The sequence below is a fragment of the Gobius niger genome, assembly GCF_951799975.1.
Source record: "Gobius niger genome assembly, chromosome: 6".
In the NCBI taxonomy this organism is placed as follows: domain Eukaryota; kingdom Metazoa; phylum Chordata; class Actinopteri; order Gobiiformes; family Gobiidae; genus Gobius; species Gobius niger.
Window position 1 is genome coordinate 3,160,511 of NC_136857.1, and position 24,778 is coordinate 3,185,288.

Sequence of the window (24,778 nt, forward strand, 5' to 3'; positions counted from 1 at the left end):
CTGAATGGAGGAGAGAGCGGCAACAATGACCTTCTCAAATGCTCTCACGGTTTGATACACACTGAAGATAAAAACTGGAATGTTGAGTCATTTATTGCTTTGATGCTGAACAATGATGATGCACTGATCAGGTTTACACACATGTGATGGATTATGTGTTGAATGAGGGTTGGTCCTAAAACATTTTCTGTAAAAAATAAAAATATATTACAAATTTAACACACTAACATGTTATTATGCATCAAGTGAACTGTGCTAACCGTTTCCAGATCTGTCCCTTTATCCACATCAAAGTCAAGATCGTGAGTTGCCTTTTCTTCCTACAACATGTGCAAATATTTGGTCAGGCTTCACGGAAACACCAAATCTAGTTGACTTTGGTTGCAAGCTGATAGTATTACTGCCGCAGTGGAAAGCATAAAGCACTGAACACATTTACGAGAACCCCACTGATTAAAATCCCTGCCCAAATCAAACCGTTTAATGTGAATAAACATGAGTATTGTCTTGTACCTTGGGCCAATCAGTTGCAAAGAGAACAGCATCGTGCACAGAGAGGAAAATGTTGCTGCGTGAAATGTTGCCGTCCTCGAAAGCACCTCCTTCCTCGAGCTCCTGGTTCACCTGAGCTGTGGGCAAACAATGAAATACTATAACAAACACCACTGCTTTATATCAAAGTCTGTTCCACTGAGGACAATTTAGGCAGCAGGAATTTTCCAGCCCTGTTATCTCCCAGTGGTCAATGTCAAGCGCTGTTCTGATTTTACCTTGAACGTTGGCCAGATATAAGCGCATGCCCAACATTTTGTAGCTTTTGTTCATCTGCAAAGGGAATAAAGATAATGTGGGTTGAATGTTTTTAGCAGCATCATGACAATCCCACAAGTCTGATCAGGTGAAACTCAGAAAATTAGAATATTGTTAAAAAAGTGCATTCATTTCTGTTAACTGTGAAACTAATATACAATAGACTCATTACATGCAAAGCCTTTATTTAATATAATTTGTAAAAACACCAAATTAAAAATCTCATAAAATTAGAATATTTGAAAATGGACTGAATGTCCTGATCCTCAATATTACAAAAATCAAAGGCTTGACATACAGTGCCTCTCGAACGTTTTCATACACCTTGAACTTTTGCACATTTTGTCATCTTTACAACCCTAAACATAAAGATTTTATCTTGAATTTTTTACTGAACGTTCACACACAAGTAACAGACAACTGTGAAGTGAAAGCAATATGATACATGATTCTGTTATTTAAAAAAAAATAGAAAACCTTGGTAAGTCTGCAGTGGTGCTTTACTCTTTCCATTTCTGAATGATGGATTGAACAGTTGCTCCGTCAGATGTTTAAATCTTGGGAAATCTTTGTAAAACTTAACGCTGCTTTAAACTTCTCCACAGCTTTATCCCTGACCTCTCTGGTGCTCCTTGACCTTCATGATGTTGCTTAGTGACCGATACACTCCGACCACAGCTCTGAGGGCCTAAAAGAACAGCTGAAATTATACTGAGAGTAGATTACACACAGGTGGCCTCTATTTAATGGTTAGGCCAAGGTGTGAACATTCTGGAGTCATGAGGAATGTTTTAAAGGCAATTTAATGCACTCAGAAAATGCTGTATGAATACTTATGCAAGCCCCACTTTTCACTTTTCTATTTTTTGAAAAATAACAGAATCATGTATCATTTTGCTTTCACTTCACAGTTGTCTGTTACTTGTGTGTGAACGTTCAGTAAAAAAATACAAATAAAATATTTATGTTTAGGGTTGTAAACATGACAAAATGTGCAAAAGTTCAAGGTGTATGAATACTTTCGAGAGGCACTGTATGTCACTTTGCATGTAATGAGTCTTTATCATATATTAGTTTCACATTTTAAGTTGAATTACAGAAATAAATGAACTTTTTAGTGATATTGTAATTTTCAGAGTTTCACCTGTAAAAGTATATATTGTCAATAAAACAGCTGAACTGTTTTAGTACAAGTAGAGAAGAAAATGGGTCTTAAAATACCACAAGTTCAGCCGAATCAGATTTAAGATACCTAACCTAAATATATAAAATTATATGGGAGACCCATGCAGCAATTTGAGAAACACTTGCTATGGCTGATTTTAAATTTAGCTGGAAAACAATAATACAGCCATCTTTAGGGTGTCCGCCGTTTCACACCAAAAAAACACTTCAATAACAAAAACTCAGGTCAAGTAGGGGGGAAAGGTGTGTGGGAGACTGACTCGTTTTGGAGGGTGACCGACACGCAAGCATGACGTATTTTTTGGACTCTATTAAAGATAAATAAAAGAATAAAAGATTTGGTTTACAATCTTTTATTCAAAGACCGTGTCGGTCACCCTCCAAAACTAGTCAGTCTCCCACACACCTTTCCCCCCTACTTGACCTGATTACCTGTGGCCCAGTTTCCTTTGACCCGCCCACTACCACTGTGAAACGTGCTAAAATTAGAAATACTTGCTTAATTGGTGAACATAAAATATGGCTTTCATTAGGCAATTATCTCACTTCATCAAAAAACGTTTAAACTATAATTTTGCTCTAACAAAACTGAAATAATGCTCTGTTTGAAATATTGACTCTTATTTAGTATTTTTTGTCTTGATCATTTCAAATATGAGAATAATTATACAGTTACGCTAAATTCTCACCAGGGCAATGTGAGAGCCTCTCAACATTGTGGCAATAAATATCTATTTATTTGACCTTTATTTAAACAGGAAAGCCCCACTGAGATTAGGAGTCTCAATTCCAGGGGAGTCTTGGCCCCAGAGGGTAACATATTGTACATATTTTTAGTGGTCAGGGAAACCGGAGAGAAACCTACACAGACAAAGAGAGAACATCCAAACCCCACACATTTAGGCTCCGTCCGGCCGTCGATCAAACACAGGACCTTCCTTAAACACCACGATGAAGTTACTTTTCTCTGTGGTACCTTTATCAGCACTTTGATGCCCATGAGGTCGACGAAACAGACTCCAGCCAGGTCCAAGACGAGGGTGTGGAAGGGCACTGGGTGGGACTGCAGGGCGGGACCGGGCGGCTCCGTCTGCCCGAGCGCCTCACTGTCACCGCAGCTGGAGTTGACGTCGCTGGTGGAAGGTTCAGCTGGACACGGATCGATGTCCGTCATGTCAAAGTCGCTTTGCAGATCGAGTTGGGATACGCTCTGTTTTATAACATTATACGTGAATCAGGTAAAGACACTGCAAATCCACAACTGTCCACTTGGACAAAACATTACCAAAGAAGCAAGCTTTTCAAATAACTTCATTTTAGAGGCAGTTGTGGTGAACAGGTCTCATTCTACACATTAGGACATTGTTGGAACATGTAGGAAAATACTTAATTTTAACATTTTTAAACTCCGTGTTGTCCCTTTAAGGCGAGACACTGCAGGTGAATAGGGAAAACATGTATATTTACAGATATCAATTTGAAACTTTTGCTGTCGATCACTGGCATAAATGTGAGAAAAAAATACATTGCAAATTTTCTGTCATTTTATCTTTTCATATAAGAACAAGGTGTTTTATGCCTAAAAATGCCCCAAATATCCCATCTTTTCGGCGACGAAATCTGAATAACGGATAGAGCTACATTCAAATTTATGGTTTCATTTCATTGATAAATGAGTTACCGAGACTTTTTCAGAGGGGATTTGGGATTTCTTGTTTAGTTTTAAAATAAGCTGTTTTTTAGTGGAAAAATGTGGAAAAATGTAATTGTCGCCTCATTTTTTGACATTCAAAACTCAATAAATGGGGCTTAAGGGATTAGATAATAAAAAATCCCTCTGAAAAAATCTTCCAAATATTGTTCAGTCCAAGGCTGGAAAATGTGAAGTCTTTAGGTCCGACTGACGTGGACATAGTGTCGCCACAATGACAGAAAAATGTGTTTTGAGAAAAAGGCCCTTGAAATTGCATTCTCCCATATAAGTCTATGGGGGAACATTGAATCAGCGCAATCTTTAAACATGTTATTGTGAAGATGAGGCATATTTTCTGGTTCCGGGTGAAAGCTTGTATGTTCAGAGACCAATTTGGCCCAAAACCTGAAAACTGAAAAAATTTAGTTTTGCCTGTAGTGTCTCCCTTTAAGTAAATATATCGTCTCAAAATGGGCTGTCATTTGTATTCACATGATTGTAGCCACAGAAAAACATCCAACTTCGACTTTCCCAATGTCAGAGGAATACATTTAAGTGAAATGAATGTGCCTGAGGATCCTGACCCAAAAAGTACATACACACAGGTTTTCATCAGAGGCACCGACATTAGTGGAGTTTCACTGCACATGAAAACAACATTACGTTTTGAGCGTTGCACATCCCACCTGAGCTTTCGAAGTCACCAAAGAGCTAACCGTCGTCCTCCTAACCCTGTCTCGCTTCTCCTCTCGGGCCTTTTCTCTCTTTTCCTTTTCCAGGAACTTCTGCCGGGCCAGGAGCAGCTTACCCGGATCAAACCCAGTCTAGACACAAACACGAGAGAGTCAACATGACATTCAAGGCTTGGCTGACTTTCAACATTCATCGCGCTACCTTTCTGATCACCCTTTGGCGAAACATCTCTGCATTTGCAAAATAAATTGGAGAGCAGTAGTTGACGATTTTGACGCCAGTAATCGACGTCCCCTGTGGAGATCATTTAATAAACATTGCTGTGTTCTTAGGCAGGTTTATAGCGATGACTCGTGATCGTACCTTAGTGTAGACTTTAGGGTTTTTGTAGATATCGGTATAAGCGATCTGTTCCACTGATGATCCATTGCGGCTTGAACAGAGAGACTGAGGTAAACAATGATTCCACGTATTGCAGATTAACTTCCTTTTTAACTTACAACTGTGTTTTGAAAATCACCACTAGGATGGAAGAGGCCACTCCGACAGCTACGCCGTACGGCAAACTGAGAAAGAATGTGGCCAAAAAGGTCACCACCCAAACACACTACGAAAAGACCAGACAAACATTATTGAGTAAGCTCTTAGCTACAAAAAGAAACAGAAAATAACAACTTGATGATGAGAAGCCGGACTGGAAGAGTCACTCGGAGTCCTTCAGCAGGGGCCAAAGCCGACAACATTTTTTAAGGAGGCAGCGGTCATTCAACATCATCCCAGCTTTGCTTCGAACAGTCGTGGCCAGTGCCCTGTTCTTTGCTGTAGTCGGGAGAGGGCATTTGTGCAGCGGGTAAGAACAAGGTGAACAAACGTATTAAAAAGGCAGGTTCTGTGCAGGCTGAGGTAAGAATGCTCTCAAAAGTCTGTGTCTGTGTCTCTGTTTCTCTGTGTCTGTGTCTCTGTTTCTCTGTGTCTCTGTTTTTCTGTGTCTGTGTCTCTGTTTCTCTGTGTCTGTGTCTCTCTGTCTGTGTCTCTCTGTCTGTGTCTCTGTGTCTCTCTGTCTGTGTCTCTGTCTGTGTCTCTGTCTGTGTCTCTGTGTCTCTGTCTGTGTCTCTGTGTCTGTCTCTCTGTGTCTGTCTCTCTGTGTCTGTCTCTCTGTGTCTGTCTCTCTGTGTGTCTGTCTCTCTGTGTCTGTCTCTCTGTCTGTCTCTCTGTGTCTCTGTCTGTCTGTCTGTCTGTCTGTCTGTCTGTCTGTCTGTCTGTCTCTCTGTCTGTCTCTCTGTGTCTCTGTGTCTCTGTCTGTCTGTCTGTCTGTCTGTCTGTCTGTCTGTCTCTCTGTCTGTCTCTCTGTCTGTCTCTCTGTGTCTCTGTGTCTGTCTCTGTGTCTCTGTCTGTCTGTCTGTCTGCCTGCCTGTCTGTCTCTCTGTCTCTCTGTGTCTCTGTCTCTGTGTGTCTGTGTCTCTGTCTCTCTGTGTCTGTCTCTCTGTGTCTGTCTCTCTGTGTCTGTCTCTCTGTCTGTCTCTCTGTGTCTCTGTCTGTCTGTCTGTCTGTCTGTCTGCCTGTCTGTCTGTCTGTCTGTCTCTCTGTCTGTCTCTCTGTGTCTCTGTGTCTCTGTGTCTCTGTCTGTCTGTCTGTCTGTCTGTCTGTCTGTCTGTCTGTCTGTCTGTCTGTCTCTCTGTCTGTCTCTCTGTCCGTCTCTCTGTGTCTCTGTGTCTGTCTCTGTGTCTCTGTCTGTCTGTCTGTCTGTCTGTCTGTCTGTCTGCCTGCCTGTCTGTCTCTCTGTGTCTCTGTGTCTCTGTCTCTGTGTGTCTGTCTCTCTGTGTCTCTGTCTCTGTGTGTCTGTGTCTCTGTCTCTCTGTGTCTGTCTCTCTGTGTCTGTCTCTCTGTGTCTGTCTCTCTGTGTCTGTCTCTCTGTGTCTGTCTCTCTGTGTCTGTCTCTCTGTCTGTCTCTCTGTGTCTCTGTCTCTGTCTCTCTGTGTCTGTCTCTCTGTGTCTGTCTCTCTGTGTCTGTCTCTCTGTGTCTCTGTGTCTCTGTGTCTGTCTCTGTGTCTCTGTCTGTCTGTCTGTCTGTCTGCCTGCCTGTCTGTCTCTCTGTGTCTCTGTGTCTCTGTCTCTGTGTGTCTGTCTCTCTGTGTCTCTGTGTCTCTGTCTCTCTGTGTCTGTGTCTGTCTCTGTGTCTCTGTCTGTCTGTCTGTCTGTCTCTCTGTGTCTGTGTCTGTCTCTGTGTCTCTGTGTCTCTGTCTGTCTGTCTGTCTGTCTGTCTGTCTGTCTGTCTGTCTGTCTGTCTGTCTGTCTGTCTGTCTGTCTGTCTGTCTGTCTGTCTGTCTGTATGTCTGTCTGTCTGTCTGTCTCTCTGTGTCTGTCTGTCTGTCTGTCTGTCTCTCTGTCTCTCTGTCTGTCTGTCTGTCTCTCTGTCTGTCTGTCTCTCTCTAACTACCTACTTAAGATGAAAATGCTGATAATAAATGCTCCTCTGGCTCACACAATCCAGCCGGCTCTTCTTCCATAAGTAGTACGGGTCTGAGAGCTGCAGGAGGGTGTTCTTGAGGTTGACTGCAATCAAAGCTCCGAGCACCGACTGAAGAATGAAAACACGGTGCTAGAACGTGATTACTTAAAGCACTTGTCATTTTGAGCAAGCACTTACTTTGGGAAGCGGCTTTAAAAAGGCTCCAAGGACAAGCAAGGTGATCATCACGACCAGCATCACACACAGACTCGCAAACTGCAACAGTCAGATGAACGGGCTGACATGAGTTACAAGACAAAGTGTATGATTGATACTGGAATGAATGAATGAATGACCTGTGAGGTTCCTCCTGCACTGTCCACTGCCAGGGTGACCGACAGGGCACAGCAGATCACATGGATTTTGAAGAAGGAGCCAAAGAGATTGCTGCAGCCCAGAGCTAACATCTCCTATTAAAAAAAACACAACAGAATGTGGTTAAAGCATTTTGAAAGTTAATAGTAGACAGAGAAATGAGCCCACAAATGTATATAGTAGACAAAAATTATGGAAAGTATTTCATTCTGCAGCACTTTGCCATTTTTACAAGAAACAGTTCACATGGCCGGATTTAACAGACTTGAAGGACAGAAGCTGTGACATCACTAATGCCAGTTCAGGCTGATCAATATTGCAGCAAGAGACATTCAGACTGTGCATTCAGAGTTTCGATTGCTTCCATCTGGGCGTCGGTTTTTGATGCCAATGAGCCACACGAACCGTTTTAAAGGAATAGGCCACCGTTTTTTACATACTGAGATATGTTCTTACCTAACCTTAGCCGAGTTAATATATCCCCGTCTGGTCTTTGTCCGTGCGCTCTGTCACGCAGCACATACACAGCCTCTCCCACATGTCATATAGCTCCAAAAAAGCTCACGATAGAAGCTACCAAGCTCTTCCACGTGTTCCCTATTTAAATAAAGTTACGTGAAGTGTTTTCATGCGAAGTATATTTACACCGAAATGTAACATGTCGATTTTATAAGCAGATAAAAAGGGGGACTATATTGTGAGGCGTAATGATACGAGGAGCAAAACGTCCGCGCAGTAACTCCTAAAGGTTATTGACGGAAGTGAGCGGGGGAAGTCTTTAGGAGTAACTTTATTTAAATAGGGAACACGTGGAAGAGCTTGGTAGCTTCTATCGTGAGCTTTTTTGGAGCTATATGACATGTGGGAGAGGCTGCGTATGTGCTCCGTTTGCGTGACAGAGCGCGCGGACAAAGACCAGACGGGGATATATTAACTCGGCTAAGGTTAGGTAAGAACATATCTCAGTATGTAACAACGGTGGCCTATTTCTTTAAAGGAAAGCTTTGTTCCCGCTGCCCTTTCCTTTATGAACAAGTCGGGATCAAATTGCCCCTGACACGGCTTTTTTATCTTTGTCAAGTGGCTTAAAGCAGTACTAAGTAACTCTTCCCCCTAGAGGCCATAAGCTCAACTGCAGGTGTAGTAGCAAGTTACGATTTTTTAATTGTCTTGGAGAGTAAATACTACGCTGACAGGAAAGGCGAAGGGAGAGAGGGTTACCGTGCATCCAAAATATACAATGGAAATATTTTTTTTCACTCAAACTTGGCTGTAAATACTGTTTAAAGTGACGTTAGCCCACAGTTAGCTTTGCCCGTTAGCCTGTTAGCTTCGTGATTCCATTAGTGTGTATTGGTGACTCCGCACCGGTGGCAGTCAAGTTGCAAACATGGTTTTCTGGCCAGAGACACCAGGGGGAGATGAAAGACCCTCCAATCATCCCATAAACACTTGTATTACCCCCACAGGGACTACGGGGAGGATTTATTAGGGTAAACACGTTACTTAGTACTGCTTTAAACTTACAAGAGCACTTACAAGTTTTATATTTAAATATGTGTGATGTTTTATCTTCGTATAATGTGTTTTAATGTGTCGACTAGTTCTCAGAATTGCAAGACGAATTTACCCACGGGTACAAATAAATGAACCTAGCCTAACTGTCGGAGCGTAGAACAGTGCTGTGTAAGACTCGCCTGGTTGGGATCCACATCGTAGCCGTGCTGCGCTGCCAGGGTCCGCCCCATGGCCAGGTTGATGACGTACCCGACTATGGCCAGAGAGAACGCCGTGCTCAGCATGTCACTCCACTGACTCACCATCGGGGCGATTGGAGCTGGAAAACTGGAAAACAAAGCTGAATAATGAGACAATTTCACCAACATTTAGATAAGACCAGCACGAGTGGCAGAACTTTACCCTAAATCAATCTCTCCCACGATGTCCATTTTATAGATCTCGGGCAAATCCAGAGGGCCAGAAATCGCCGTCGCCACAATCACCTGCAGAGTTTATAACGGAGGCTTTAACTTTTGTATTTCTGAATTTCAAACATAACCACTTACAATAATGATCTCCACAGGAACAGGAAAGGGGAGCTTGTGTCTGTAGCGGGCGCTCAGCTCTTTCACCGGGATCAGAACCACAGCACTAAACAGCGCAAAGAGCAGCGAGGCCATGTTGGTTTTGGGAAGGCCAGAAATAATATCTGCAAGAGTCTATAACAATGCGACACCGTCATAAGGGAACCGTAAAGTATGTAAATATTTAGATACGTACATATACAACAGCCAGGGGACCACTGTACGGCGGAACCTTAATCCCCAAAACGTACTTGAGCACGGACACGAGGATCTGAAGGCCTGCTGCCGTCATGAAGCCTCTCACAAAGGACTCTGACAGGTAAATCGCCACAAAACCAAACTGCATAAAACCGAGGCTAATCTAGAGAAATAAAAAAAAGTAAAATCATGCCTGTGTTTGGAGACAGTACACTTGCACTGGAAAAAATGCCATCTCATCTTAGAAAAATAGCTTGATTTGTGCTTGAAATAAGACTTTTGATGCTGATTTTGACTGGGTTTCGACTCGTCTTGAAAAAAGATTGCCAATGGAACAAGCATTAATTTGCTCAAAATAAGACAAATTAACGTGAACGCTAAAAATAAGACAAAAAAAAAACCTGAAATGAGACAAAATGGTCACAGACAAGAAAAATCTGTCTAGTTCCGTTGGCAATCTTGTTTCAAGACGAGTCAAAACCGTATCAAAAGCAGCATTAAAAGTCTTATTTCAAGCACTTTTAAGTCATTTTTGTCTAAGATAAGGTTTCATTTTTCCCAGTGTGTATGTTTTGTTTGTACACTACAAAAAGTGAATATCAAGCATTGGCTTAAATGACTTGACTTGAGGAAATGTATCTTGTTTTGAGCGGTTTTCACTCATTTAGACACTTTTCCTGATCGGACCAAGTTTACTTTGCTTGTTTGAGGACATTTCAGACCAGTTCTAGGGTAAATCTGGCTTGAAATAAGAAAGTAAAATTGCCAATGAGATAAGACCAATTTTCTTCCCCCATTGGCAAAGAAAATGACCTGAAATAAGGACGAAATGTATCGAAACGAGTCAGAAACATCTCAGAACAAGTGAAATAATCTAGGACAAATGCCCAAGAACTTCTTAACTAGTCAAAACAACTAAAATTTGGATTATTGTGCTCAAATTACTTTTTGCAGTGTGTGTTTGGAGTCAGTACACTGCAAAAAGTAATATGAGCACAATAATCAAAATTTTAGTTGTTTTGACTGGTTAAGAAGTTCTTAGACATTTGTCCTAGATTATTTCACTTGTTCTGAGATGTTTCTGACTCGTTTCGATACATTTCGTCCTTATTTCAGGTCATTTTCTTTGCCAATGGGGTAAGAAAATTGGTCTTATCTCATTGGCAATTTTACTCTTATTTCAAGCGAGATTTACCCTAGAACTGGTCTGAAATGTCCTCAAACAAGCAAAGCAAACTTGGTCCGATCAGGAAAAGTGTCTAAATGAGTGAAAACCGCTCAAAACAAGATACATTTCCTCAGTTCAAGTCATTTAAGCCAATGCTTGATATTCACTTGTATGTTTTGTTTGTAATACCTGTATAAGTGCAGTGAGGCAGGCCAATGTTCCAGATATGCCCAACCGAACCTCATCCATGCGCTCAGTGTCCACCTCTGTGATGTTCAGAGTCACATTGAAGTGGCTGAAGTCTGACTCAGGAGCGAGACGAAGACACACGGTTCCCACCATCATGCTGAGCACAGCAAAGGTCCCTGACGGGGCATGTAGAATAATGCAAAGCATGGACTTTCTGCAGCGCACTGCACTTAAAGTACAGGGAGCTGATCTGCACTGAGCAGCTCCAGCAACTTATCACTGTCATCACATGAACGTCTGGAGATAAATCAGGCTGATTTACCTGGGACCATCTGGTGAGCCGTGCCCATGAAGAAGTACGGGATCAGGGGGAAGAAGGAGGAGTACAGGCCGTTGACAGGAGGCAGGTTGGCCAGAAGAGCAAACGCCATTCCTGGGGAGCAAATACATTCAAATTAAAAATGCCTATTCACCTTATTCCGCCCCGCCCACTTTTGCCACTTTTTGCGTTTTCTCAGCATCTCGTTGTCCAGACACTTCCGGTCGAGCGCGAAGCCTGTTCATTTTAATGGAGAACGAGGGAAAATATTCTCAGCTCAAATCTGATGTTTAGTCGATTGATTTGTGTAAAATGGCCGATGTTCATTTGCACCGACATGTCGACTCTGCAGCGTTTCTCAGCGCGGCCTGAAAACGGCTTTGTTTTCCTGTAGTGACTGATTTTATCTGGACTTCTCCAGCCCCATGTTAACACATAGGAGAAAAGGGGCGGGCACAATTCATGGCGGTAATAAGGTGAATAGTGTAGGGCTGAAACAACTAATCGATTAATCGACAACTAATCGATTATTGACATAGTTGTCAACTATTTTACTAATCGATTAATCGTTTTCTAGCAAACACAGACTTAAAAAGAGCAAAATACATTTTTTATTTTTGATGGAAACCTACTTTGTTTTTCCAAGTTAGGGTCTTTAGTGTTTTGTACATTGAAAATTTCATAAATGTCTGTCTGTTTCTCATCCAATCATAAAGCAGAATCAGCAGAAAGAGCCTCCAAAAACACTCACTTTAAGTTTACTCCATCAACACGTCCTCAAATGATGCCACTTTAGCTTTATGTGATTAAAAAAAATGAAAAAATTAAATTTTCATACACCATTCACAGCCAAGCGATTAATCGTAAAAATAATCGGTAGAGTAATCGATTACCAAAATAATCGTTAGTTGCAGCCCTACTATAGTGTCATTGAAGTGGATTTTAAAAACATGGCTGACCTTGGGGCACTTGAATGGTCCCTGCACCGACCCCACTGATGACATCACACAGCAGGTTGTCTCTCACTCTGTACTTGGGCAGCCAGCTCAGGACAGGCAGGAGTCTGAGGAGGACGCCCCTCAGCCTGGGCACGGAGCACCTACACAACAAACAACAGGCAAACACAACTTTCTATCATGACTTAGCACAGCCATATTCATAATGCTTCATAATGAATAGGGCTGGTCTTTACCGGAAGAACTTCTTGACTTTCTCTCCTATGGGAAACTCTCGGCTCTTCTTGTCAAATTGTCTGTCAAAGTCGGGGAGGCTGTACACCGCTCTGTCAATCACATAGCGAGGCCCATCCTGCTGCATGGCTCGTCTTATACACAGTATGACCCTGAGAGCATTTAGGAATGAGTCTGTCATTGTGCACCGTATGACAATATAGCAATAATAAATCATCTACTCCTTTGACAACACAAACCTTAAACATGCCTCTTACTTAAATGTGTACATAAAATAATGCCGTACCTCGATGCTGAGAGCGTGTCGTCTGCAGGCCTTCGGTTTGGACGCTCAATGCCCACATGTTTGCCTTGGTCTGTGATTGTCGACTTATAACACTTTCCATAGATAAGGCGGGGCTTAAGGTGCCAGAATGAGCTCACAAATCTGGGTTGAGCGGACTGGCAAACTTTACTCCATCACTGGAGAAAAATAACTTCTCAGAGTGAGTAGTGGAGACTTTATACAAGCCATGAGAAGCTGTGTGATATTTTTATTTTATTTTGACATTGTAGTGACCCAGTGGGGGAGTGAGAGGTCAGCATGGCGCCTTTCCTTTCCATCACAGTGGTCTCTACAACGCCTCAGGGTCACTTGTTTTGTAGGTTTTCTGGTGAGAGGGTCCGCCTGCAGAGAAAACCTGCCAAACAATTGATCCTGGAGCGTTATAGAGCCCACTATGATGGAAAGTGAAGGTGCCATGTTGACCACTCATACAGCCACGGGATCACTACAAGGTCAAACAGGCACATGCGTGATGCACCTTTAACCCCTTAACTCCCACCTGAACAGAGCACATTTTCTCCAGTTTGGCTTTACCCCAGTCCAAAAGCTTCTGGAAAAAAGGTGTGAAAATAGCAACAAAACTGAGATGAAAACAATGATGGAAATGCGACAAAAAAGTGAGAAAACATTGACAAAAAGTGACAAAAAATTGATGAAAACGTGGCAAAAATGGCACAAGAAATTGACAAAAATGTGACAAAAATGTGACAAAAAATTGACAAAAAATTTAAAAAAAAGACAAAAATGCGATAAAAATGTGATAAAAAAATGACAAAAATGGGATAAAAAATGACAAAAATAATAAAAAAATTGACAAAAATGCGACAAAAATGTGATAAAAAATTGACAAAAATTGGATAAAAATGACAAAAATAATAAAAAAATTACAAAAAATGCGACAAAAAAAAAGATTAAAAAATTGACAAAAAATGACAAAAAATTGAAATAAAAAGGCAAAAATGCGACAAAAATGTCATAAAAAAAATGACAAAAATGTGACAAAAAATGACAAAAAAAATGACTAAAAACTTACAAAAATGAGTTGAATACCCAACAAAAGAATGATGGAAAAAAAATCTGACGACGTGAGGAAAAAGATCCTCTCGGTTCAGGCCGGAGTTAAGAGGTTAAACTCTTAAGTAAAATAAAATGAAAAGGAAAACACCCTTTTTGGTTCAACAGTGAATTTCATCTTTTAATTGCGTTTCTGTGACATATATCAGTACATTCAATCAATCAGGGACAAAATAACAGGACATGTGGGAAAAAAAGTAATAAGACATTGGGCCAAGAATCTATAAAAACAATATTCATAAATTAAATGATACTCATAATAAAAGTTTTGTTTACACCCAAACAGTGTGGATAAAACATCAGTACGGCAAAAACTATTGAATGACAGACATCAGTGCAAAAAGCATGGCATCAGTACAAAATACTAAAGTGCATTTTCTCATCAAATTCATGGTCTCTTTAGGAATGTCAGGATTATTTTGTGTAGTATGTCTCCCTCCGGTGGACATAACGTGAAAAGCATACACAAAGCGCACGAATACAGCAAAATTATTATTATTTTGTCATATTTACAACAATGAAAACCCAAAATTGGACTCTCAGTTATCAGCGCTTAATGTGGCCATGACCTAAAAACAAAAGTAACAAAACAAATGTTGACCTGCCACTATTTTGGAGTCTGTCAAAGCAGGTTTCAATCTATAATGGGAATACTTAAATGGCAACAGATGCAAAAATCATCAATGAAGATGGTTTTGTCTTTTTCTGTTCATATCGTGTACTCTCAAACTAATTTCTTTGATTCCATGATAAAACATTACTATATAAATAATCATTTCATATGTAAAAAAGCATGTATTGCCTCTAAAATGAAGCAAAGCAAAGTAACCCGTTCTCAAGGGCAGCCACAATAGACACGGAACAGATTAGATGTAACACACAAGTGGGAGAACAGGTTACAAACACCGACCGAGCTCGTTCAACAAGTGCAATTCCATGGGGTTGAATCCAGGTGACTCCGCAGCTACAGACTCGCCGGTCGATTCATAAACTTTTAAAACGCAGGGGAACGTTTAATAATAATCAACAGCTAACCCTCGCAGTCCGCTGTAGTCGTGAAGCGCGTCCTCCTGACTAGAAATCACTGAGGATGCTGATGTCTGCGAACTCCTGCCGGTATCTGTGCGAGTAGAGGGACAGCAGGAAGGCCCATTTCAGGGTCAGGAAGCTCCACACGGCGGACAGGTACAGGCTCCGGGGGTCAGTGGGCGCTGAGGGTGGAGAACAGAAGAAAGATACATCAACACCAGTGGTTTCGCTCGGGATCATTTCTCTACTTTATTTTGAAGGACAGAGTTGAACAAAAATCCGTCATGAGTAATTTTTATCCTTCATGAATAATCTCTCAGAAGCGTTTTTTTTTTTTTTTTATAAATGTTTATATATAAAGGCTGCATGTTATTTATGTTAGTAAAAATGTGAGGTTGCAGGATAAATGGAGCTAAACTAAACCTGATCTGAACAGTCACGGTACATTTTGCAACAGAAATGTGCATAAACTCGTGCGTAAAAGTCTCAGAGGAGACGACTTTCAGAGCGTCACCTGCTCATCAATATTAAGGCTCAGATTACGCTCATACCAATGTATAGTGGAGCTTATTATTTGCATTTTTTATTTTTTATTTTAACGGAATGTAAGAAACGGTGGGTGAACGGGACAATGTTTACCAGTTCCATCACTGCACTGCGCGCCGCTACGGGGAGGGAAAGAGAGAGAGGGGGGGGGACATGGATGAGCTCGTCCTGAGACTTACGTAAGAAGAGCAGCTCCATATTATTAGTCTTTAACCGTGTTTGCATCGTGGTTTTATTCCGCATGTTGTTGTTAGCGCCCGGGTCAGGAAAGTTAGCTAGCGAGGCAGTGATACAACGTGTAAGAGCTCATCCAAGACAAGACGCGCTGTGAAACTATAGAGAGAGAGAGAGAGAGCCACGGGCGCTCTGAAAAACAGCAGAGCTGCGTCTTTATTTTCAATCCTTCAAAATGACGGACGGCCTTTGGAATTTTCCGTCAAAGTAAAAAAAAATCCGTAAATGACAGAGAATTTTCGGTTAATGTAACCTCTGATCAACACATCTACACTGCGTTCCAAATTATCGTGCAAATTGTATTTCAGTGTCAAAAAGAAAAAAGTTTTGTGTCTCAGGGCTTTTTGAATCACTGACATCAATCTCAAGCGTCCGGGATGATCAGTTTAAACCCAGTTAAGGGGAAAACTACTGAAAAAGGACGTTCCACATTATTGAGCAGACCACGATTTTCAAGCAATATGGAAAAGAAAAAGCATCTCTCTGCAGATGAAAAGTGTGCTTTCCCTAACAAAATCATCGTCATGTAAAGAATACCTCTGCATCACTGGCTGCTATGGGCATAAAAAGAGAGAAACTCATGATGTGGACCCCCTCCTCCCCTGACCTCAACCCTACTGAGAACCTTCGGAGCATCAACAAGCAAAACATCTATGAGGGTGGGAGGCAGTTTCATCCAAACAGCAGCTCTGGGAGCTATTCTAACATCCTGCAAAGAAATCCAAGCAGAAACTCTCCAAAAACTCATCCAGTTTAATGGGTGCAAGAATTTTGAAGCTGCTCAAAGAAGGTCCTATGGTAAAATATAACTCTCCTGTTAAGATGTTTTTGATTGAAATAGCTTTTGATTTCAGTAAATATGACCTCCTAATGCTGCAAATTCAACAAATGACCATTTTCCGTTAATTACAAGCTTTAAAATGCATTGACACGATGAGTTGCATAATAATTTGGAACAGTAGATTTTGAGCTTTTTACTATATTTATATTGGGAAAAAATTCTGTTTTTTCAACCACATTCAAATGATCCTCTACCAGTTTAACCTCTTAACTCCCGCCTGAACCGAGAGCATTTTCTCCAGTTCAGCTTTACCCAAACCCTGTAGGCCAGTGTAACGCCTCATTTGAAAGCTAAGATCTACAAAACTAAATTGATCTTTTTCCTCACATCATCAGATTTTTTTTCATCACTTTTTCAATTTTTTGTTGTCAATTTTTTGTCACTTTTTCGTCAATTTTTTCTTAATTTTTCTTACAATTTTGTCAAATTTTTGTCATTTTTTTGTACATTTTTTGTTACATTTTCGTCCATTTTTTGTCACTTTTTTCACATTTTCATCCTTGTTTTCGTCTCAGTTTTGACGCTATTTTACCTACAAAACTAAATTGATCTTTTTCCTCACATCATCAGATTTTTGTCAAATTTTCGTGACTTTTTTGTCACTTTTTTGCATTTTTTTTGGTCAAATTCTTATCACTTTTTTGTCCATTTTTTGTCACTTTTTCATCAATTTTTTCTCATTTTTTTGTCAAATTTTTGTCAATTATTGTCATCGTTTTATACATTTTTTGTCACTTTTTTGTCAAAGTATTCACATTTTTTTCCCATTTTCATCCTTGTTTTCGTCTCCGTTTTGTCACTATTTTCACACCTTTTTTTCCAGAAGCTTTTGGATTGGGGCAAAGCTGGAGAAAATGTGCTCGGTTCAGGTGGGAGTTAAGGGGTTAAAGACTCGAGTTGACAATGTAGAAAATCAGAGACATGTGTCATTCGCATAATCATTTGAAATGCAGTGTATTTCAATTCAACAGGTCCACCCTCTTTCTGTGTCCTCAGTCAATGTGAAGGCGTTGTTTATTAATACCTTGATAATAGGAGCGTTAAATTTGAACATAGTGACTCACATCCCTAATATTTAGCAGGCTACTTTAAAGCCAAAAGAGTCGCCGTCTGAAGCGTGCTCACATTGCTTCTGTGTGATGGCGAACGTCAGGAAGGTGACCAAACCAGCAGCAGCCAGAACAGAGAAGAGGATTCCAACTCCGATGAAGAACTTCAGGCCTTTGAGCCAAGTGCGCCAGTAGTCTTGTAAGTACATGATGTGAGTGACCAGCACCCACAGAGCCAGCACTCCTGTAACGACATGACAGCACACAGTTCAGTACAGCACATTTATACACGCACTTAACGACTCGCAATGGCAACAACATTATCTCCGCTAAAAGCTTCGACGCGATGAAGTAATAGATCGAGTCATGTGCTAAAGTGTGACTCAGAAGCTTAACAACAATGGAGTCAACTCAGTAGTTAGCCAAGTACAGTACTACTGGAGCAAATGAGATTCTTGTTGGTCGTGTAAATAGTTTATTTATGGAGGATGAATCGAAGTAGTCGTTTGATGTGTAAAGAATGTTTATATTGTTAAACTCTTACCACCCGCCCAAACCAAATGCATTCTCTCCTCTTTGCCATTGTCGTCACTTTTTATTTCCCTTTTGTGTTTTTGTCACTTTTTTATTAGTTTTTTGCTGCTCTTTTGCTGGATTTTTGTCTTTTTCTTCTGGATTTTTGTCATTTTTTTGTTGGTTTTTGTCTTTTTTTTTTGTGCTGGATTTTTGTCTTTTTTTGCTGGTTTTTTTTGTCTTTTTTTGTCTTGATTTTTGTCACTTTTTTCTGGATTTTTGTCTTTTTTTCTGCTGGATTTTTGTCACTTTTTTGTTGGTTTTTGTCTTTTTTTTTGTGCTGGATTTTTTTGTCTTTTTTTCTGCTGGATTTTTGTCTTTTTTCTGCTGGATTTTTGTCACTTTTTTGTTGGTTTTTGTCTTTTTTTTTGTGCTGGATTTTTGTCTTTTTTTGCTGTTTTTTTTTGTCTTTTTTTGTCTTGATTTTTGTCACTTTTTTCTGGATTTTTGTCTTTTTTTCTGCTGGATTTTTGTCTTTTTGTCTTTTTTTTTGCTTTTTTTTTGTCTTTTTTTGCTGGATTTTTGTAACTTTTTTGCTGTTTTTTTTGTCTTTTTTTGCTTGATTTTTGTCACTTTTTTGTTTTTGTTTTTGTCTTTTTTGTCTTGATTTTTGTCTTTTTTTTGCTGGATTTTTGTCACTTTTTTGCTGGGTTTTTTTTGTCTTTTTTGCTGGATTTTTGTCTTTTTTTTGTCTTTTTTTGCTTGATTTTTGTCACTTTTTTGTTGTTTTTTTTGTCTTTTTTTGTCTTGATTTTTGTCTTTTTTTGCTGGATTTTTGTCACTTTTTTGCTGTTTTTTTTTCTTTTATCTGCTGGATTTTTGTCTTTTTTTTGTCTTTTTTTTGTCATTTTTGTCGCTTTTTTTGGTCACTTTTTAGCGTTTTTGTGTTGCGTTTACATCCTCATTTCCTTCTCGTTTTTTGCCTCTGTTTTGAAGAAGCTTTTAGCTTTGGAGAACTTGGAGAAAACATGTTCAGGTGGGAGTTAAGAGGTTAAAGACTGGGGCGTAATTCTCGCCTGTTTCACTGTAACAGGGCGACCATTACGCACAGCCAACAGCTTAACTAACAGCTTAATAAACAACCATCCCGCTCAGAACACTGTATGCAGCAGAAATACACTAGTAAAAACAGATAATACTCTTCAACATACCTGACAGGCCTCCCATAGCCGCGGTCCAGTGCTGTTTAAACGCCAGAGTCCAAGACAAGAACGCGGAGAGTCCCACGAGCGCACCGAAAGTAGCATAGCCGATGCTAAGATAGACCCTTTTGAAAGCCATATCTACGGTAACAGTTTAAGCGAAATGCGTATTTGTAAATCCTCCACGGCTTCCTGTCAGGCTAAAGGCTTACATTAAGCAACACGCAGTAGCTTAACGCCGCCACATTATGTAACGTGCGCAAAGCAAAACAAGCTACAGATCCTCAGCCGAACCGCGGACAGACCGAGGCGGCGGCGCAGCGAGCATCGAGCAAACGACAAATCCCGCTCTTTGGTACAAGCGACAAGCGGAAATAATGCGATTTAAACGGCACTAAAACATCAGCAGTGTTGTTTTGCTGATGGCCCTGGTGATCTGACCCAGAAACAGTCAGTCAGTGTGAACCCAGAGCGTGAGCCAATGGGGAAATCCGCAGCATAACGTTATTTCTTATTCGTTTCCGGGTTTATTCTTTATTTTAAATTCAGGCACAACCCCGGTGTAGACTTATTCATGTGAATTATAAACCATGTTCCTCATCACGGTTATTATTTATTATCAATAACAAAACAAAATGTGTCAAAATAACAACTGGCGACTCGTGAACTTACCGCCATCTAGTGGTGGGATGAGTTAGTGACATGAGCGCCAGTCAAAAACAATGTAATCCATGAAGTAAACACGCCAATAATGAGCTTTCTTGTGAAATATTATTTGAATGTTTCCGACACGCCCGTTGTTAGCAAGAAGCTACTGATTTCTATGGCTGCTGTAATCAGTTATATTCAATAATGTTGAGCTGCAGACCCGGAGCCGAGACAGATCTACCGTGAAAAGCGAATCCCCCGTGATAGTGCGCCCTCTGCTGGCAAAGACGGATACACGACGGTATTTAGCTCATGTTTTATAGTTGCATCGTTGGGATTGTTTTGTGTAATTTAGAATGTGTTGACATGTAGCTTAGTTTACATGTACTATTATTTAAGTTATTTTATGAAATTAAAACTATGTGTTTTACTCCTTTCATTGTATTTTGTAGGACGGAGCCTTCATTTGTTCATTTGTTCAACAAGGGACAGAGACGATATTTTGGAACAAAATCACATTTTTATTGTGGTAACGGCCATTGCTGTAATCAGTAAAGAAAGGAGAGAAATCATAGGGTTAATAATGTTAGCTTGCAGATGCAAAAACAAAGTAAAAAACAACATTTGTACCGTCAGGGTCTTCCCTGTTTCCTAAATTCAGCAGCAAAACAAAAGATCAACACTGATGTCAATAATGTGTAAAAATAAAATGTTGTAATTCTGGGCTAACAATGATAATAATAATAATAATAATAATAATAATAATAATAATAATAATAATAATAATAATACTACGTTCAAAACTAGTCTGGAATGACACACATGCAACAATGTGCCATTAATAATGGTGCCATAATTTTTTTTAAATTATATTTGTCCTTTATTTATCCAGGACAAAACTCGGTGAGATTAAAAATCTAAAGAGTGTCCAGGCCAAGATTCTTTTAAATTAAATTATGCAATAATTTGCCACAGAAAGTAAAAAGTGCCCGTAATACATAATTATGAATAAATTATATATTTACTTCACAGCCTGCAATTGCATTTTTGGGAGGCATGTGATTGGGATTATTTATTGATTGACTGCGGAATTCTTCCGCAGTCAATTATTGGTTTTCATGTTCTTTATTATTATTCCTCTTCCATCTTTTTCCCGATTTTCTAGAGCTTTCAGCACCTTTATGCTTTGTGCAATTTATGCAAGTTATGCATCAAAACGTTCCGCATGTTGAGGAGAAGGGTGCTATTACTTTTGGGACTTCTGCAACTTACGGTTTTTCCGCAATCGGCCAAAATGTCGGAGATTTTTCCCATTGACTTATAATGGGGCTGCCGCAAATCCATGCTTTTCTGCACTTTTTTCTGCATTTTATGCAATTTCTGCACTTTGTGCATGTTCAGCTTATGCAACTTGTGGGTTTTGAGAAAAAATTGTCCTTCTGCAGTTTTCCAGTTTTTTTATACGAGAGTCTGACATTTTTGCATTGGTGTGTATGGGGGAATCCAGCCAATGGGGAGACTCCAGGCCTTTCAGCCATTTGTGCAGCTTCTGCCAATCAAGCACTGAGGCCATTTCAACAGTTTGACCAGTTTATGGAAAATAAAAAGTTTATGCAATATTAATAATTTATGCAAAGTAACCACTTTATGGGATTTAACCAGTTTATGCAACTAAAGAGTTTATGCCATTTAGGATTTATGAATTTTAAAGCGTTTATGCAATTTACATAATTTATGCAAATTATCCCATTCATGCATTTTACCACTTTGTGCAGTTTATACAGTTTGTGCAACATGACATTTTATGCATTTTACTAGTTTATGCAAATTTAAATTATGCAATTTGAAGAGTTTATGCAATTTCTGCATTCGCTTCCCGCATTTCCGCAGTCAATCGCAATGGCGCAGCCATTGCATTTCTAGTTGTTTTTATTGTTTAAAGTCTCACGTCTTCTGTCTCGGCTCCGGGTCTGCAGCTTCCCCTCGTCAAAAACGTGAGAATCTAAAGTGTCTTTTCTCTCTCATTGTTAAAGGGTTGGGGGGAAAAGAATCCACCACAGAGTTTATTAAGTAATTTACAACTTTTCTGTTGTTAAACTATGAGAAGAATTGAACAAAGAATAATCACCATATACATAATGAAAACAAACAATTGTAACTGTGAGTCGTGTTTGGTGAACTCATTAGTATCGTGTTATTGTTTTCTGAGATTACATGTGCACAAAGTATCATGGCTTTAACATATAGACTTTTGTACGGCAGATTTAGCAGCTTTGCCAGTAACACATCATGAACTTATGTGTAAAATCTGCGTTAGTCATACTTCAAAGATTTCCTGTGGTGCAGAGTTACTCGAGTTGAGGATGTTCCACACGCCAACCACAGCTGCAGAAGTCTGTGAAGTGAAACTAATTAAGTTAAACAGCGTCTCAAACCCCCCCATCTTCACACGTCGCACTGCACTGCTAAAAAGAAATAATGCCTTGATTTAGTGATACTTTGGACAGAGTTTGATTCATTTACTCATCTTGAAGCGATAGTCGGCACGTGGCAGGTGTTTCTCACTTGTTTCAGAGTTTGTTTTGCATTTTTACTGAAGCACTGGCTTGAAATGAAATAATATTGAAAAAATACCTTGAAAGCCAACAGAGCATATACTACCTGACTAAAACAAAGACAAAATTTACCCCCAAAATACTTTTTCTGTGCATAAATCCTATTTATTAACCTCTTAACTCCCGCCTGAACCGAGAGCATTTTCTCCAGTTCAGCTTTACCCAAATCCTGTAGGCCAGTGTGACGCCTCATTGGAAAGACCTACAAAACTAAATGGATCTTTTTCCTCACATCACATTTTTTTTTCATCACTTTTTTTGTTGGGCAGTTGACTCATTTTTGTCAAATTTTCGTGACTTTTTTGTCACTTTTTCGTCAAATTATTCACATTTTTTTGTCCAATTCTTATCACTTTTTCGTCCATTTTTTCTAAATTTTTCGACAAATTTTTCTCAGTTTTTTGTCAAATTTTTGTCCATTTTTGTCATTTTTTTCTAAATTTTTTGTAAATATTTTGTCACTTTTTCGTCATTTTTTTCTCACTTTTTCTCATTTTTTTTCTTCCATTTTTGTCATTTTTTGTAATTTTTTTGTCAGTTTTTCGTCAAATTTTTCTCCACTTTTTGTCAAATTTTTCTCTTTTTTGTAAATTTTTTGTCACTTTTTCGTCAATGTTTTCTCACTTTTTTCACATTTTCATCCTTGTTTTCGTCTCCGTTTTGTCGCTATTTTCACACCTTTTTTCCAGAAGCTTTTGGATTGGGGTAAAGCTTGGAGAAGATGTGCTCGGTTCAGGTGGGAGTTAAAGGAATAGGCCACCGTTTTTACATACTAAGATATGTTCTTACCTCACTTTAGACGTGTTAATATATCCCCGTCTGGTCTTTGTCCGTGCGCTCTGTCAGGCAAACGGAGCACATACGCAGCCTCTCCCACATGTCACATAGCTCCAAAAAAGCTCACGATAGAAGCTACCAAGCTCTTCCACGTGTTCCCTATTTAAATAAAGTTACGTGAAGTGTTTTCATGCGAAGTATATTTACACAGAAATGTAACATGTCGATTTTATAAGCAAATAAAAAGGGGGACTATATTGTGAGGCGTAATGATACGAGGAGCACAGTGTCCGTGCAGTAACTCCTAAAGACTTTCCCCGCTCACTTCCGTCAATAACCTTTAGGAGTTACTGCGCAGACGTTTTACTCCTCGTATCATTACGCCTCACAATATAGTACCCCTTTTTATCTGCTTATAAAATCGACATGCTACATTTCTGTGTAAATATACTTCGCATGAAAACACTTCACGTAACTTTATTTAAATAGGGAACACGTGGAAGAGCTTGGTAGCTTCTATCGTGAGCTTTTTCGGAGCTATGTGACATATGGGAGAGGCTGCGTATGTGCTCCGTTTGCGTGACAGAGCACGCGGACAAAGACCAGACGGGTATATATTAACTCGACTAAAGTGAGGTAAGAACATATCTTAGTATATAAAAACGGTGGCCTATTCCTTTAAGGGGTTACTATTGCCTGCAGTTCACAAACTATCCACCAGGGGGTGCTGCAGCGCCCTCAGCACCCTGGGTTCCCACGGCCTTGTGCAGTTGGTCAGGTCTAGGTTCATCAACACTATAAGCTCAGCTGAAAACCTGAACATCCTGAATAACCAGGTTAGTGGATTTCTTCCTCCCTGATGGCACGGGCATATTCCAAGACGACAACGCCAGGATTCATGGGGCTCACATTGTGACCGAGTGGTTCAGGGAGCACGAGACGTCCTTTTCACACATGGATTGGCCACCACAGAGTCCAGATCTTAACCCAATGGAGAATTTTTGGGATGTGAGGGAGAAGGCTTTGCACAGTGGTCACACTCTCCCATCATCAACACTGCAAAAAGTAAATATCAAGCATTGGCTTAAATGACTTGAATTGAGGAAATGTTTCTTGTTTTGAGCGGTTTTCACTCATTTAGACACTTTTCCTGATCGGACCAAGTTTACTTTGCTTGTTTGAGGACATTTCAGACCAGTTCTAGGGTAAATCTCGCTTGAAATAAGAAAGTAAAATTGCCAATGAGATAAGAACAATTTTCTTTCCCCATTGGCAAAGAAAATGGCCTGAAATAAGGACGAAATGTATCGAAACGAGTCAGAAACATCTCAGAACAAGTGAAATAATGTAGGACAAATGCCCAAGAAATTCTTAACTCGTCAAAACAACTAAACTTTGGATTATTATGCTCAAATTGAGATGTTTATACTGATCTAGTTAAATACTTTTTGCAGTGAATGCAAGATCTTGGTGAAGAATTAATGCAACACTGGATGGAAATAGATCTTTTGACCTTGCAGAGGATTGAAAAGCTCAAAGGAGACTTTTTTTTTTTCTGTCAGTGTTTTTTGA

The 24,778-nt window shown here is 39.8% G+C and overlaps 2 protein-coding genes across 2 annotated transcripts; both read right to left on the minus strand.

Moving 5' to 3' along the window:
• Positions 1-175: 175 nt before the first annotated feature.
• Positions 176-12,480, minus strand: LOC306964283 (solute carrier family 26 member 9-like; the record flags this gene model as incomplete). Its single annotated transcript, XM_079558276.1, has 20 exons — positions 176-187; positions 261-320; positions 514-629; positions 771-825; positions 2,972-3,205; positions 4,375-4,512; positions 4,583-4,675; positions 4,745-4,814; positions 4,882-4,988; positions 6,864-6,959; positions 7,029-7,106; positions 7,187-7,300; positions 8,903-9,050; positions 9,126-9,208; positions 9,272-9,424; positions 9,486-9,650; positions 10,845-11,020; positions 11,167-11,277; positions 12,123-12,262; positions 12,356-12,480. The coding sequence occupies 20 exons, from the start codon at positions 12,478-12,480 to the stop codon at positions 176-178; spliced, it is 2,274 nt and encodes a 757-aa protein (XP_079414402.1).
• Positions 12,481-13,937: 1,457 nt separating this feature from the next.
• slc48a1a (solute carrier family 48 member 1a) lies at positions 13,938-19,569 on the minus strand. The gene is made up of 3 exons (XM_079559150.1): positions 19,176-19,569; positions 17,528-17,695; positions 13,938-14,963 (listed from the first exon to the last, which is right to left on the minus strand). The coding sequence occupies exons 1-3, from the start codon at positions 19,303-19,305 to the stop codon at positions 14,827-14,829; spliced, it is 435 nt and encodes a 144-aa protein (XP_079415276.1). The 5' UTR covers positions 19,306-19,569; the 3' UTR covers positions 13,938-14,826.
• Positions 19,570-24,778: the final 5,209 nt, after the last annotated feature.

Bases quoted from the DNA above. Each gene is read 5' to 3' on its own strand.
- slc48a1a (XM_079559150.1), bottom strand. From the start codon at position 19,305: ATGGCTTTCAAAAGGGTCTATCTTAGCATCGGCTATGCTACTTTCGGT. The intron at 17,696-19,175 runs GTATGTTGAAGA...ATGTCGTTACAG, and splicing joins GGCTATGGGAGGCCTGTCAG to GAGTGCTGGCTCTGTGGGTG. The intron at 14,964-17,527 runs GTGAGCACGCTT...CTCCACCCTCAG, and splicing joins CGCCATCACACAGAAGCAAT to CGCCCACTGACCCCCGGAGC.